Source organism: Astyanax mexicanus, chromosome 9, assembly GCF_023375975.1.
Source record: "Astyanax mexicanus isolate ESR-SI-001 chromosome 9, AstMex3_surface, whole genome shotgun sequence".
NCBI lineage: Eukaryota > Metazoa > Chordata > Actinopteri > Characiformes > Acestrorhamphidae > Astyanax > Astyanax mexicanus.
The window spans coordinates 9,859,144-9,876,521 of NC_064416.1; the positions used below are offsets into that span (position 1 = coordinate 9,859,144).

Consider the following 17,378-nt stretch of genomic DNA (forward strand, 5'->3'; position numbering starts at 1 on the left):
GAGCGAAATATAATCAGAATTATGTTAATTAACACTGTAACATAGAAGCATAGAACTATTATTTAATTTAAATGATTTTTAAGAACAGCTACACACAATGCTGCAAGTCAAACGCGGAGGCGTTCACGTGCGCCCAGAGCTACGTGATTACAGTTTTCATTTTTATTATAGTTTAATTTTATTTTGTTTTTATTTTTTCTGTTCATTTTAGGGTGGGCTTCCTAGCGCGAGCGCTTTACACAAGAACTAACGGACCACGAGTGCCGCGCGCTCGGCACAACAACTCCCGCTGTACAACTCCGCTGTACAACAGCGCTTATAAATAAATTAAACACAAAAATGAGGGTATTCTATCAGTAATTTCAGTTCGTTTTAGTTAGTTTTATAAACACAAAATACAGTTCGAGATAGTTATGTTTTTCCTTTTAATTACCGTTTTTATTAGATTCAGTTAACACAAATGTTTTTCACTTTCAATTTTCGCTATTTCGTTCGCTTTAGTGAACAATAATAATTGGTTACTTAGCAACATTGTGATTATCACACCAGAGCTTTATATAAAATAAAAATAGGAGCCTGATTTCGGGTCGGTCCTCAGGTCAGGTGGGATTCGGGCAGAGAATCTAAGCTCTAAAATAGAAAGCAGCAGCACCACAAAAACCGGAGCAGCTAAAAAGAGCTTAACGTCCTTAATTCGGAACTTGGGTTGTCCACGGCAATCACTGAATTGATTAGAGCACGCAAATCGTCACAATTGTGCCTCACTTCACCCCGCCAAACCACAGGCACAGCGGCCAGAAGCTCAAGTTCACCGGACAGAGGAAGGGTTAACCAGGGCAAAGCAAAGTAAAAAAAAAAGTTCATAGAGCTGCTAAAGTAACGTGCAGTAACGGGGTGTCGGAAATGGTAACGGCGTTATAGTTACAGTCATAGTAATTAGTTAGATTACTCGTTACTGAAAAAAAGTAACGGCGTTAGTAACGCCGTTAGTTTTAACGCCGTTACTCCCAACACTGATTATAAAGAAGTATATTTGATAGCTGGTCAGATCAAGACCAGATCATGCTCTCACCACAAGCAAACCACTCCAGAAATGGGGCAAATTACAGCAGAAGTTGGGGTCAAACTAGGTGGCATAATTAACTTGCGTTAAAAAATAATAATACTTAATAATACTTCATGATATGTATTGTATCGCCAAGTTCTTGCCAATACACAGCCCTAATAACAATATAGCTATTTAACCATAATGAAAACACCTCTACTCAGTATTTGGTGGTGTTATAATGTAAGTGAGCCAGATTGCATTAAGCTGTAATTTATTGCAGTTCTCAGATACTCTATCTAACCACTTACCCTGAATTTGTCACACGCAGCATCATATTTCCAGTTTTTTCAGTGATTACATTAGATTTAGTGCTTTTTATTTCCAGGAGCCTTCAATTGCCCACATATAAAAGTGGTTTAGGACAATAGCTCTCACAGCAAACCCTTCATCAGATGTATGACACACAGTAGCCATGCTTTAAAATGCTTATTTTATTTCTGAGCTGGATTTGAAGTGGATGTGAATTCGTTTCTAAGCAGAGTGACCTCTCTCGCTGTAAAACCCTGTGCAGAGAACAGCGGCTATAGGCACAGGGCCTGTGTTATAAATGGAAAAAAATTGTTGCACATACAGTACAGAAGGTGCTGCTCGCCGCCTCCAGATGTTTGTTAGATCCAATATAGCCTGACCAAACAGGCATAAAGCACTGCTACTATTGGAAATCATTGCATGTGAAGGGCTTGTGTTTGGCACTGCCCCAGGAGACTCCTAAACAACATCAAGCTCAACAGCAGGAGCAGTTTTACAAAGCGACTAAAGAGACGAAACTGGGTTTATCCTGGTTTATCATCACTTCTGCTTCTGATCAATTTAAAGCTAGCAGCTAATCGATACGATAAGCAGAACACAATTTAGATTTGATGATGATTTGATTCTCAGAGTGTGGGTTAGATTTTTATTTGGCTTCAGCTGAATCCCTAGAGCAGAAACAAAAAAAATCACATCATTGAGAGCCGTATCATCGCCCAGCCCCTGGTTTCCCTCCTGCCTGGTCTGGATCCCACAGATACTATTCTTCTCACATTCTTCACTCCAGCCGTCCCACTCTGCAAAAATTAAACTTTCACCCTCCAGAATAGTGAAAAGAGTCAGTGTTCCAGCTTTTATATCATGCTGCACTCTTAGTGTGTGTAAACAGCATGGAGCACCAGCAGAGACACAGTTTGTTCCTGGCTGTAAATTATCTGGCTAATATATCAGATTAAACTGCATCTTATCATCAGTCTAGCTCAATAAAAAGAAGTATATTGGATAGATGGGTTGAATCGAGACTAGATCACGTTCTCACCACAAGCGAATCACTCCAAAGTTGGTGGCAGGATTAACGTGCATTAAAAAAAATAGCTCATTACTGATTCTGAATGAATCATATGCATTAATGCTTGAACATTGACAGCTTTAATTTAAACCTGTAAGAGATTTTTAGAATACTTTTACATTTTAAATATGTTTTTACTCTAAAGAGCTCAATGAGTATCTGTTGTATGCTCAACCCCAAATCAGAAAAAGTTAAGACAGTATGGAAAAGGATAAATTAAATGTTAAACTGAATAACTAAAGTCTAAAGTAAATAACTAAATAAAAGACCACTTCACTTTCTGAATCAGCTTCTCTGATTTTGCTATTTATAAGTTTATGTTTGAGTAAAATGAACATTGTTGTTTTATTCTATAAACTACAGACAACATTTCTCCCAAATTCCAAATAAAAATATTGTCCTCCAATAATGCAAAAAAAAAAAAACCAACTAAAAAACTTCATGCATCTTGGCATGTTGTCCTCCACCAGTCTTACACACTGCTTTTGATAACTTTATGCCACTCCTGGTGCAAAAATGTAAGCAGTTTGATGGCTTGTGATCATCCATCTTCCTCTTGATTATATTTCAGAGGTTTTCAATTTGGTAAAATCAAACAAACTCATTATTTTTAAGTGGTCTCTTATTTTTTTCCAGAGCTATACATCCATTCCTGCGTTTGAGGGTTTTACAGTGCATGGACGTTATCACGCAATCACAGGCAGTACACTAATATTCTAATATTGAGTTGTGCATTGGTCCAACGTGCACAGCCATTAGCCAATCATGCACATGCCACCTCGCCCCAGGATATGACAAATATGAAAGTTTAGGCTTTATTTCTTGCAGCGTATAGAAGATGGGAACTTAAATTAACAATATAGGAAAATCCAGTAATGATATATATTTTAAATGTGATAGATAGAACTTTGGATTATCTATCTATTGGTTTGCAGAAAAGAAGTGAAGATCTAATATAATTTGTAGTATATTGTGTGATTATTCTGATTAACTTCAGTGGAAGGTTGTAAATGGTAAGAAAAAATATCTAACATCTATAACATCTTATATCTAGTTACTTGTAGTAATAAAACATGCATATAGTGGGTCTAATGCAGGAGCTGGGTGTTTTCACTCTGGAGTTGCTGTGATTTTAGTTTCCGGCTTCAGTTTCATTTAGTTCTATCTTGAATTGTTTTAAAACATTTCACACATCACCTATTCTAAATTATATCCTTATTTAGCCGCATTTTCCATCATTACCAGCCCTAAATTGCCTCATCCCTACTTGCTGAAATGAAACATAAAACATCTGGGTTCATACTGTCCACAATTAAATACAAATCACTTTGACAAAGTAAATGTACGAAGCACAGTATTTTTTGTAAAAATCATTTAGCATCCCAAACTTTTCTGATTTCAGGATGTACATTAATGTATTTTAAAGTTTCTAAAGAAATTTAGAATTTAGTTATCATATTGTAGATGTTTTTTGCTGCCTCTTTAAAGAATTAACTGTATTTACATACAGCTGCATGAAAAAGTATTTGCATGTTCGTATCTTTACAGTGCAGCGATTTGTGCACCTCAGCAGAGAATACTGACCTGCGCATTCATACCTGAAGAACAGAGGTGGAAAAAGTGCTGAAAAATTGTAATTAAGTAAAAGTACCTTTACTTTACTCAAGTAAAAGTAAAAGTACCCATCTAAAAATCTACTTGAGTAAAAGTAAAAAAGTACTCAATTTAAAATGTACTTTGAGTAAAAGTTACATAGTTACTTTTATTAATTTGATGTAAAAAAAAATCATAAATCATTTTTAATAAAATATTATTCCACATAATAATTTAGACCTTTAAGGCAGTATTTGTTCAAACCACCCCATAAAACATTTTCAAGAACAAGTGATGATCCTTTTTTTTTCTTTAATGTTAAAAAGTTATGGTCATATATGTGACTACAAACCGTATTTTTACAGTTTATAGGTCATTGTTATTTTTAAACTTGCCATTGTTGTGCTTTAACTGCTATTTACATGTTTTATTAACATTTAAGCAGCTTGTTTAATGATAAAAATATTTAGCACCACATGCTTTCACAGGTTTGATGTGGAAGTTTTGAAAGCAGCTCTGTCCGGCGGGGCACATTTTGTATTGTATGAGGACGCTATTGCCTCGTTATTTCACACATGAGCATCTGTACGCCAGCGCAATTGTATTTTTTACTCAGTAACGGGGAGTTTTCCAATGTAGTGAAGTAAATTACTTGTGTCAAAATGAACTTGAGTAAAAGTAAAATTACCTATTTTAAAAACTACTTAAAAAATTACAAATTACTCATAAAATCTACTTAATTAAAGTAACGTGAGTGAATGTAATTCATTACTTTCCACCTCTGGTGAAGATACACCAGTTTTTTTCTTCTTTGTCTATTTATGTCTATTTTTTTGATGGGCATGTTCTTTGATCTCACCAAAAGACTGAATCCAGCAGCACACGTGTCATCTTGGACACCAGTCACTGTCATTCCACTTCTCTCCACACCTCTCTATTATCTACATACAGAACCTGGACATCCTGCAGGTCTTTCTGCAGGTCTTCCTCGTCTTGTATCTGTTGGGTCTTCTTCTTGAAGCTGTAGCTCTCTCTGCTGAAAGAAGCAGGAGCATGATGAAGGAGTTGAGGAACTCATACATCTTCATAGTGCTGTTCTACCAGCTCTGACACCAGCCGGGGTTTAATGCTCTGTTTGATAAAGAACAATTACACTGCAGTTCCTGAAGAAGTCTCAAATCTCAATTTAGCTTCCTTTGCTTCTCCAGTTCACTCTCAGTTGCTCAGTGGCTAATTGTGAAATGTAGCAGTTTGGTTCACACTCATGCTAATGCTTCCTATAGCTCATGATTTTGTGTTAATTTTGTCTTAGTGTTTTGTTTTCTCCCTCTACTTTAAGAGCAGAGAGATTAGAATTAAATATATAGCAGTAAAACACAAACACATATTGTAGTGTTGTAGTACTGGAGTCACCTGGACTTGATAGAACACAGTGGATCAACACCAGCAGATGACAGACATGTCTCTCCAAACCATCACTGATTGTAGAAACTTCGCACTAGACCTCAAGCAGTTTGGACTGTGTGTCTCTCCACTCTTCCTCCAGACTCTGCTCCCTTGATTTACAAATGAAATGTAAAATTTACTGATGATCAGTGATGGTTTGGAGAGACATGTCATCTGCTGGTGTTGATCCACTGTGTTTTATTATCAAGTCTAAAGTCAGTGCAGTTTTATTTTCCCACAAAATCTTACAGCACTTCATGCTTCCCTCTGCTGAAAACTTTTATGAAGATACAGATTTCATTTTCCAGCAGGACCTGGTACACTGCCCACACTGCCAAAAGTACCAACAGGTACTGGAAAAAAATTAAGAGACCCCTTTAGTTTCTGAATCAGTTTCTCTGGTTTTGCTATTTATATGTATATGTTTGAGTAAAATGAACATTGTTGTTTTATTCTATAAACTATGGACAACATTTTTCCCAAATTCCAAATAAAAAAAATGTTATTTAGAGCATGTCTTATTTGCAGAAATTAAGAAATGGCTGAAATAACAAAAAAGATGCAGAGCTTTCAGACCTGAAATTATGCAAAGAAAACAAGTTTATTTTCATAAAGTTTAAAGAGTTCAAGAAATCAATATTTGGTGGAATGATCCTGGTTTTCAATCACAGTTTTCATGCATCTTGGCATCATGTTCTCCTTCACCAGTCTTACACACTGCTTTTGGATAACTTTATGTCACTCCTGGTGCAAACATTCAAGCAGTTCAGCTTGGTTTGATGGCTTGTGATCATCCATTAGAGGTTTTCAATTTGGTAAAATCAAGGAAAAACATCATCATAAATTTTTTATGCTGTATATCACAGTAAAGTCAAATTGAGATTATATGAGATCTCTATGAGATTAGAACGAGATTATATGAGATTATATGAAACATTGCACTGGTTTTTATTTCCCGGGTCTGAGCGTTCTCCTGTTGGCTGAGTGGTGCAGTGTGAGAGTAGGACTGGATGGTGTATTGATCTCTGGTTAGTGTAGTGTAGTAATGGCTCCTCTCTGCAGCCGGAGGAACAGGGCAGCAGGAACGCCTCCGAGGTGGTTTTATGGCCTGCAGCGGAGCCGAGGTGCAGCAGAGATTTATGTTAAAATATTCTCCTGTTCACGAGGGACAGCGAGATGTTTACTCCTAAAGCAGCTCCTTACGTCACCGACTCGCTTTAACGGCCGACTCGCCTTTCCTGTGTGTCATTATCCTCTGCAGGCGGGCAGTGATTACACTGAGACCCCCGTCCCATTAAAATTTACCATCTCTGATCAAGACTGATGAGAGAGAGAGAGAGAGAGAGAGAGAGAGAGAGATGAAGATTAGGAGAAGAGGGAGGGAGATGAAAATGAATGTAAACAGAGCAGCAGTAAAAACCCTCCAGACTCTCAAAGCTCCTCTGGTTTGGGCTCAGATGCTCATCATCATTACATAACCAACAGCACCACGCTGCTCTATTACTGTACACCAATACCTCACTATGAACACACACGTGAAAATTAGTGATGCACAGAAATAGTGCTGGCCGGTATACCGGTTCATATAGTTTACCAGAGGGGAATTTAAAACCGTTATGCATTTTTATCATACCACCATACCACTAGAGGCGCTGCGGAGCACTGTGTAGAACAGCATTGCCGAAAAAGGAAGCACGCTGAGACAGTCTTACATTTACTATGAATATGCTGAAGCTATTACATTTTCAGGCGGACTGTTTAATGCCGGTGAGAAAGCATATATTAACATTAGCAGCAAGCTAGCTAACATTACCAGAGAGAGAACTAAGGTTAGCAGAGAGCTAGCTAACATTAGCGGTGGGCTAGCTAACATTAGCAGCAAGCTAGCTAACATTACCCGGGAGAGAACTAAGGTTAGCGGAGAGCTGAAGTATATTTTCAGCATATGTATTGTCATATATTGTCTTTATATTTCTCTTCACACTCTTTCACTAATGTATGTACTTTAGGTAGACTCCACCTATGACTGTCTATGGCTATGTATGGCTTAAGTGCTTTCAGATGTATACCTTAACACCATATATAAACAGGTCCCCAAGAGTCTGGCCTAGGGATCCTTGATAAGATATTGTCTTAGTCTTTTGGTAATAAATCATTGTATTACACCTAAGGCAATGTCTGCGGTGTCTTCTTCCTCATCTTCAAGCATCTTCACAGCAAAGAGACAGCAGTAAACGACAGTGCACTAGCTAACATTAGCAGCAAGCTATCTAACGTTACCGGAATGAGAACTAAGGTTAGCAGAGAGCTAGCTAATGTTAGCGTTGAGCTTGCCAACCTAATGTTACCGTGGAGACAGTAAATGCTGTAAAAGTGACAGTAAACGCTGTAAAACATGCTGCCAGTGTTTAAAAAAAAAAAAAATACTGGATTTTTTACAGGGCATTTTTTTTTGCCGTTTTGCCATTTCACCACTAAAAAACAATTGCAAAACTACAGTTTACAAATACAGAAATTTTTTTAAGTCCCAGTAAACACACCAACAAAGCACAATACAGTGTTTCTGTCACAAAACTAGCTATATTTAGTGGTCTAGTGGTGACCTGTTGATGCTACTTTTAAAAATAGGCTTTGTGTGACCTTTTAACAGGTTAAAAACATCATATCAGAATGTTTTTTCTGCTCCCAGCAGAGGTCACTGAGGTTTGAGGGAATTGAAGACTTTTGCAACAGCCTATCAAATAATAACAGAAAGCTTAGACTGTATATTAATGCACTGGAGGAGGAGGAGGAGGAGGAGTGTGGGCGTGCACCACTGCTGAAAAAAAAAATCCTAATGTTAGAAGAATTGTGGCAATATGTTGTTCAGTCTCCTCAGAATTATTTTAATGAAAAAAAAAGACTAATCCACACACACACACACACACACACACACACACACACACACACACACACACACACACACACACACACACATATATAGATAAATGTGGCCCTCAGATCAGACCCTGGAGCAGAGTGTGAGCTGCATTCAGACGCTCCTCATTCAGAGACAGGTTACACACCACAAATCCCTCCTCCTCCACCTGATTCACTGCCAGAAATCTGCTTTGTGTGGATTTCTGTTTGACTCTGGCAACCCTGCTATTGGAACAGGCTGTTTTAAAGGTTATTGGCTCAGAACTCACACACACACACACACACATCCATGACAAAAAGACAGGGTTTAAATCAGCGGCTCCCAACTGCTGTCTTTATCTTTACTCACCCATTTCTCTCTTTCTTTCTCTCTCTTTTTCGCTAATATTTTTCTCTCTTTCTCTCTCCTTGTTCATCTCTACTCTTTCTTTAACCTTCTTTCTCTCTCTTTCTATCTATACTATACTCTCTGTTTTTGTGTCAATCTCTATTATACTCTCTCTATTTCACTTATTTTATCTATACTGTCTCTCTGTCTCTCTTTCTGTCTCTACTATACTCTCTCTCTCTCTCTATCTTTGCTATACTCTTTTTTTCTATCAATCTCTTATACTCTCTCTAGTTCTCTTATTTTATCTATACTGTCTCTCTAACCTTCTCTCTCTCTTTCTGTCTTTTCTCTTCTATACTCTTTCTTTCTATCTATTATACTCTCTCTCTAACATTCTCTCTATATTTCTTTCTTTCTTTCTAATATTTTATCTCTACTCTCTCTCTAACCTTCTCTCTGTCTCTCTTTCCATCTCTACTATGCTCTCTCTCTATTATACTCTATGCTATCTCTACTTTCTCTCTATCCTCCTCTGTCTCTTTCTATCTCTACTATATTTTCTGCCTTTCTCTACCTTTTTTCCTATTCTCTACTCTCTCTATTTTTCTTACTCTTGTTCTGTCACTGCTAGTCTTTCTTCTCTTTCTTTAAAAAGTAAAAAAAATATACTACTCTCCTATGTGTTTTGAAAGTGACCTGATCTCTGCCTTTTTCTACTAATTAGTTGATTGATTAATTGATTGATTGATTGATGCGCCATCAGTCATCATTGTCTAATCAGTCCTTCTCTTCTGTTCCACAGTTCTTTGTTCTGCTCCTCTTGATTTTCTTTCTGGAGATCCTGTTCATCATCCTCTTCTTTGCTTATCAGGATCAGGTAAGAAACCTTCTGTGTTCAGTTTTTTGATAAATAACCAATTTAACTTTTAATCCTCTTATTTTACTGTACAGTTGCAAAGCTAGAATGACTGGTCTGATGATTACAAAACATAAAGTTAAAATCAAGTTTAATGGTGTAACCAGTGGCCAAAACAGACATAAATGAAGCAGAATCATAAACCAGAAACCAAATCAGAGCCAAAACCAGAAGATCAAACAATCCAAAAGGTACAAAAAGATAAATAAATGGAGAGATATGCAGACAGGAATAATGCCTGCTTTGCTTATCAGTGAAAGTTGGCAATACTTTGCAAAGTCACAAAGGAGCAGACAGGGTATATACTGTACACAAGCAGTAAATACAAAGAGGTGAGATTGATCCAGTACTCAGGAGATGATGAGCATTAGAACTGTTCATGATGTTCATGATGTCCTTCTAGAAGAGGAGCCGTATGGGAATTGTAGTGAGTGAAATCAGCAGTGTGCAATGGCGGAGAACTGAAAGTAACAAGTAAAGAAGGTGTTTACTGTTACACGCTAATAAACCATAGATTGGAAGACTATATTAACCATTTAATCTGTGGCCCTTATTCCTACTCACTATAAACTCAAGTTTATACACGAGATAATTCATTTGTACTCATTATTCAGTCTTGTCCTGTCTTATCCAGTCTTATTCTGTGACATCAGTGACAGAGCCTGCTTTGTGATTGGTCACCCTTCTGACCTTTGAGTTATTACTACTTTTTTCATTTTAGATGAAGAGTTCATCAAAAAGGCATGAGCATCTTCTAGCGTACTTCAGCTCCTCTGCTGAAGAAGCTGAAGGTCCTGAGCAGCTTCAGTGCAGTCCTGAAGTAGTCCTTCAGTAGTGCTCCATTTCTACTTCTGTATTAGTTCAAGCATGCTTTAAACGGGTGCGTAGATGCTGGCTTAGCTTCACTGCAGTGGGCTTAAAATGGTTCTTTGAGGGATGCCACAAATAATTGCATAAAAGAATAATGGACCTTATTCATCAGTTTCTTTGAAATCATTTTCTTAAATTTGTTTCTGAGACAAGTCCTAGTAAATATCTATGTGATATTTATGGCATGGTGTAAACACAGCTCTCCTCTTATAATGAGGCATCCGGCAGTTCTTGTACACTACATAATAACACAATAGAGAATGTCAGAATTTTATTTATTTATTTAATTAAAAAGTCTTCTTAAGAACATTTTGTGAACAAAGCCCTATTTTTGTAATAAAGGTATATAAGTTAAAATAACTTTTTTAAAGTGAATCTTTTACACTCCTGCATCTATTACCTCTAAATGTTTTTTTCTTTTTATGCAACCAATCATGGCTCTTCTATGGCTTTGATTAAATAACCATTTAATTCAGCTTCATTTTAGCAGTGTATTGGAAAAAAAACAGACATTGGGATTGTGTATCTTGTTCTGCAATATACAGTACATACAATAGCGGTCAAAATTTTGGACACACCCCTTCTCATTTTTCTTAATTTTTAATTATACTTATTTTTTTATTATACTTTTTATTATTATTATTATTATTATTATTATTATTATTATTGATTATTATTTTGAAGACATCAAAACTTTGAAGGAACACATGTTCAAATATGTGAAAAAAAAAGTTTTAAACAAGACAAAATATGTTTTATAATTAAGATTCTTCCAAGTACCATCTTTTGCCACTCTTGGCTGATTATCTCAGTAGGTGGCTTTATGAGGGAGAACCTGGAATGGTTCTCCAACTGGCTTTAAGGAGGGTTCTAGAGGTGCTAAGCTCTTGTTAATTGCTTGATTTACGTTAACTGGTGTTTGTGAAGACCAAACGTTCTTTTTGTCTACTACCGAACAGCATATTTTAATTTTATCGGCTATAAGCCACTACCTTTTCTTGCATGCTTTGAACACTGCGGCTTATGTAACGGTGCGACTAATATATGTTTTTACCTAAACATAATATATGTTTAAGAGCTAACAAGCGTAAAGGCTAAAAGTGCTTTACTCACCTAAATAAACTGTTTTCAGAGGGGATATATGTGTAGATTAATCCAGGGCTCGCCAGGACAATGAAGTATCTGCAGATATTTGACATCAGTGTGAATCATGCATTTAAACTGGTGCTCTGAGCTTCTGTTATGGAGGAGGGAGGGATGGACGTAAGTGCAAATATATTTTATTTAAACAAACAAGATAAAATAAAACAGTAAACAAAACACGGGTAACGCAAAAAACTTACAAAAAAACAAGGCAAGGAGAATATAAAACTAGAACAAAGACTAAGAAACACAGACTACTAAACTAAGACTAGGATACATACGGACAGCAAGGATACGAACGGACAGCAAGGATACAAGGATACAAAAGACTCGACACTGAACATTCAAACAGAGGGGCTTAAATACAAGAGGAGAGTGAGAAACACCTGGGCTTGGATGACGAGGGGGCGGGGTTACAGACAGGACACAGGTGAGAACATTAATGCTATAGGGAAGGGCTGGGGCGGAGCTAGGGTGGAGACAGATACTAAATACAACAATAGCACATGGCTGGGAAACATGACAGGTAAACAGAGGGGCAGGAGCACAAGAGACCAAATGAGGGAGAAACACAAGACAGACATGGGCTAAGGTGTTACATTACCCCCCCTCAACGGCGCCACTACCAGAGGCGCAGAGAGAGAGGGAACAGGGACTGGACAGGGGACACGAACGGAGACTGGACAGAGGACTGGACAGGGAATGGAAACTGGACAGGAGACGGAGACCGGGCAGGGAACTTGACATGGGACGGAGACTGGAATGCAGACTGGGATGGGGACAGGACACATGACTGAACAGGGGACTGGACACAGGGACTGACCGGAGACTTGACAGGAGACAGAGACTGGACAGGGAATGGAGACTGGGACTGGACAGGGGACCTAGACTGGACATGGGGCACGGACTGGACAAAAGACTGGACAGGGGGCTGAGACTGGACAGGGGGTTGAAACACAGACTGGACAGTGGGCTTAGACTGGACAAGAGACTGGACACGGGGCTGAGACTGGACAGGGGGCTGGACACTAGACAGGGACGGAGACTGGGCAGCAGACCGAACATGAAGATGGGGACTGGACGAAACTGGACAGGGGAACTGGGACAAATACATTGACAGGGACAGACACGAACATGGTAACGGGGACAGGAACAGAAACAGAGACTGAGATGGGTACAGGGACACAAACTGAGACAGGGACCAAAACAGGGAAAGACACGGGGACCAGATACACAGGAGGGTGCCCAGGACTGGCAAATGTCCAAGGAAATGTCTGTGGCAAAGTCAGGGGAGCCAGCCTGGGCACAGTGCTAGGGGTACAGTCCGGGGGCCTAGGAGCCCGTGACTTGGGAGCAGGCCTGGGGGCACACAAAGTTCTAGGAGCAGGCACAGGGTCAGGAGCAGTGGGTACCACATGGGTGGCAGGCACTGCTGGTGCTGGAGCTGAGGCTGTAGCAGCGGGAGCTGCTGGTGCTGGAGCTGTAGCAGCGGGAGCTGCTGGTGCTGGAGCTGAGGCTGTAGCAGCGGGAGCTGCTGGTGCTGGAGCTGAGGCTGTAGCAGCGGGAGCTGCTGGTGCTGGAGCTGAGGCTGTAGCAGCGGGAGCTGCTGGAGCTGAGGCTGTAGCAGCGGGAGCTGCTGGTGCTGGAGCTGAGGCTGTAGCAGCGGGAGCTGCTGGTGCTGGAGCTGAGGCTGTAGCAGCGGGAGCTGCTGGTGCTGTAGCTGAGGCTGTAGCAGCGGGAGCTGCTGGTGCTGGAGCTGAGGCTGTAGCAGCGGGAGCTGCTGGAGCTGAGGCTGTAGCAGCGGGAGCTGCTGGTGCATCAGGCGCGGCGGGTGCAGCTTGAGCAGGCGCGGCGGTTGCAGCTTGAGCAGGCGCGGCGGGTGCAGCTTGAGCAGGCGCGGCGGGTGCAGCTTGAGCAGGCGCGGCGGGTGCAGCTTGAGCAGGCGCGGTGGGTCTAGGAGCTCGTGACCTGGGAGTAGGCACAGGAGCAGAGGTGGGTGGCCCAGGCACATGAACTGGGGTGGCAGCAGGCACAGAGTCAGAGGCGGCCGGAGCCGCGGGCACAGAGTCAGAGGCGGCCGGAGCCGCGGGCACAGAGTCAGAGGCGGCCGGAGCCGCGGGCAGCGCTGATCCAGAGGCGGCCGGAGCCGCGGGCAGCGCTGATACAGAGGCGGTGGGTCCTGCTGGCGTGAGCATCTGGGCTGGGGCGGAGCTAGGGTGGAGACAGATACTAAATACAACAATAGCACATGGCTGGGAAACATGACAGGTAAACAGAGGGGCAGGAACACAAGAGACCAAATGAGGGAGAAACAGAAGACGGACATGGGCTAAGGTGTTACAGCTTCCTGCATCCTGGGTTGGCTGAGCGCGTGGTGCTTCGCGGAGGTATTCCACTATTACCTGTTGAGCTTTTATTTTCTTCGTAACTGCTTTTTAACTCTCCCAAATTTTTTTTATAATATTAAAAGGATAATTGTTTTCAGTGTAATATCATAATAGTATTGTCCTACATGTTACAATTACATTTGGTCACATCTAAAACACATTTAAAAAAAAAAACATATTGGATAAAATAATGTGAAATAAACCAATCAGCATATCATGTACCATTCCCTCTGATTTGGTGATTTTGGCATATTGCTATTGTAATGGTGCAGCGCTTCTGCGCTTCTCAGCAGAGGAAACTTCACACTGTGAAGGATTGCGAGCAGGTCATTTACAGGAACAGTAATGCTATTTTATTTTGTATTCTGTTTATTGTTAATGTAAATGTTGGGTTTGTGCACTACTGCATGTCCTTGTGTGTGTGTGTGTAAAACGATCGGTGGTGTACATATGCTGCACATATGGTGCACCTGTGTTTTCTCCTGTCAAGATAGCAACATGCCCAGACTCACTTCCAGACCGCCACTCCTATCAGTGTATATATGTTCACAAAGCATGAGAATAGACTGTTTTGGTGTGGTTTAAGATAGCAATGAGCATCGTAACACGCCTTGTGCAGAGTGTAGGGTGAGAACTGGGCCCAGTGAATGAATCAGGAGTGTCCCAATAATTTTGTTCATATAGTGTAGAGCAGAACATTGTAGAAGACTGAAAGCAGTGGTACTAAAAGCACCTCACAGTCAGAGTCATGAAGCTGTAGACCTCGCAGGTCTGCATCACTTTAGTAAGATCACTTAAGTAACACTAAGTCCATCACTGACAGGCCCACCGACTCTAGAATTCCACCACTCAGCACTGCGAGCGAGTCGAAGGCTATAAACACTTATAATCCTTCACATGCCGCCCTTAGAGCAAACCTGCCAATCAGAGCCGCTCATCTGCCCGCTCTCAGCATGGTCTACGGTCTGCTGTGAATCGAAGGTCAAGATTGTGGAGATAAATGTTTATCTATATCCTTTTTTTCCCCCTTTGATGCTTTATATACTCAGTGTCTCCTTTCTTTTTTTCTTTATTTGACTAATCTTACACAGATAGCGATCATTCAGCTCCAGACCTTGAAGATTTTTAAAAGAGACGGGGGTTGGAATGGTTCAGTGTGTATAGATCTGATCTGCACATGTATGTTTTGTATCACTCGCAGTTCACTGAAATACTGTATGAAATACTTGTAAAAGAAAGCAGCACTGACGATATTCGGTCCCACTTTATAATAAGTGTCCCTAAGTACTATGTAGTTACACAGTAACAATCTATGTAACTACAGTGTAACTACTGATGAAGTACACATTGTTACAGATTAACTACATAGCTACAGGTTATGTAATTACACATGTGTATTAAGGTTCATTTTGACTTGTGTGAGTACACATGTGTACCAGGGTGAGTGTACTTACACATGTGATAGAGCAAGTGTACTTACACGTGTGTAACAATATGTGTGTACTTACACATGTGTAATAGTGTGTGTGTGTGTGTGTGTGTGTGTGATAAGTTGAGTATAAACTTATCCAACAGCTATTGTCTAGTATGTAATTAGGAAACGTTGTTACACATGTGTAAGTACACTCATCCTGGTACACATGTGTACTTACACAAGTCAAAATTAACCTTAATACACATGTGTAATTACATAACCTGTACCTCTGTAGTTAATCTGTAACAATGTGTACTTCATCAGTAGTTACACTGTAGTTACATAGATTGTTACTCTGTAACTACATAGTACTTAGGGACACTTATTATAAAGTGGGACCCGATGTTCTGCTCTGTGCAGCTTTAAGCTCTTCATTATTAAGAAAAGCGAAAACTATCATTGCTCTGCAGCTGTGATTGGCTGAACGAAATTCTTGGCGTGCAACCTTCAGGTTCAGACACAGCTATTATTGTGCAATATTAGCACTCCAGTAAGCTCTTTCAGCCAATCACATTGAAGCATTGAAATAACTGTGGTATGATGGCAGTGTTAGTTTTTTTGCTTATAAGTATAAATGAGATCTGCACAGAGCTGAATATAATCAATATCTTGAATCTTCTTGTTTTCCAGTTCAGTAATTCAAGATGAAGTCTTGGATACATTACCGTATTTTATGGATTTTAAAGTGCAATATTAATAAATGTCTATTTTCTGGTCTATTTTCATACATAAGGCGCACATAAACATAATGCATTAACCCTCCTATTATGTTCATTTGTCAGGAACAGCAGTGGTGTTCCACGGTCAGTTTGACCTGGTGCATGTTTAATTATTCAAAGATGTCTGAAAAAATCCTAACAAACAATGTGAATATTTTATTGCTTCATTGCTAATTATTATCAATATAGTAAATTTTTGTTTTTCATGAAAAAATACATGTTTAAGCCTTTTTTAATGTTTCACTACTTTATTACTTTTGAAAGACCAACATATAAAACAATAGTTTTACATGACATTGAAACATAACATTGCAATTTAGTTTTAGTTTTTGCAGGGGGTGGTTGAAAATATGTGAGATGAACCATTTTCATATTGTATGTTGATTTGTATTTTAAGCATGAAGTACTTTTAAGTATTTTTCATTTAAGATGGATCAATTTGACCTGTAACATAACAGGAGGGTTAAGCAACACTAGTAAGGATGCCTACATTAATGTGAGCAAGGGTGTCGTCATGTTTCCTTTCTAATGGTAAAACTGAGGGAAGCGCCTAAGTAAAAAAAACGGTAATTCTTAAAAAAAAACATTTTATTTCAAAGTCAAACGAGCGCTGGATGTTAATCTACACAGATTTCTCTCCTGAAAACTGTTTATTTGGGTGAGTAAAGCACTTCTATTTATTTACAGTAAGCTTAGACTTCCAATATTTTGTATTAGGGTGAGTTTTCAGTGATGTTGCTCAAGCACTAAGGCTAGGTGCAGCAGCATTAGCAGCGCTAGCAGTTCATCCCACATAGCTTGTTTTAGAATGGTAAACATGCAGACTACAGTCTGATATACTCGCTTCTGAACGGCAAAAGAGATAGCATTGCGGTTAGTCGCTAATGCTAATGCTGCTGCACCCAGCCTTAGTGCTGGAGAAACTTGACACTGAAAACTCACCCTTATAACGCTGTACTTCAGCGAAATGGCTTTACTGCTCCTTTATATCTGACTGGTAAAATTCATACATGCGGTGCACCAGAATATAAGGCACACTGTCGATTTTTGTAAAAATGAAAGGATTTTAAGAGCACCTAATAGTTCGAAAAATATAGTTCACAGCTTTTAAAGTCGGAGCATTATATAAGCAGACCGAACATATTACACTACAC

The 17,378-nt window shown here is 39.6% G+C and overlaps 1 protein-coding gene across 3 annotated transcripts in view; it reads left to right on the forward strand.

Moving 5' to 3' along the window:
- tspan4a (tetraspanin 4a) overlaps nucleotides 1-17,378 on the forward strand; it is a 194,812-nt gene that overhangs the window by 126,210 nt on the left and 51,224 nt on the right. For all 3 annotated transcript variants that reach the window (XM_022679476.2, XM_022679477.2, XM_022679475.2), the window contains one exon: nucleotides 9,518-9,592. In XM_022679476.2, coding sequence (XP_022535197.1) covers nucleotides 9,518-9,592 — 75 coding nt within the window. The remainder of the gene's footprint in view (nucleotides 1-9,517; nucleotides 9,593-17,378) is intronic.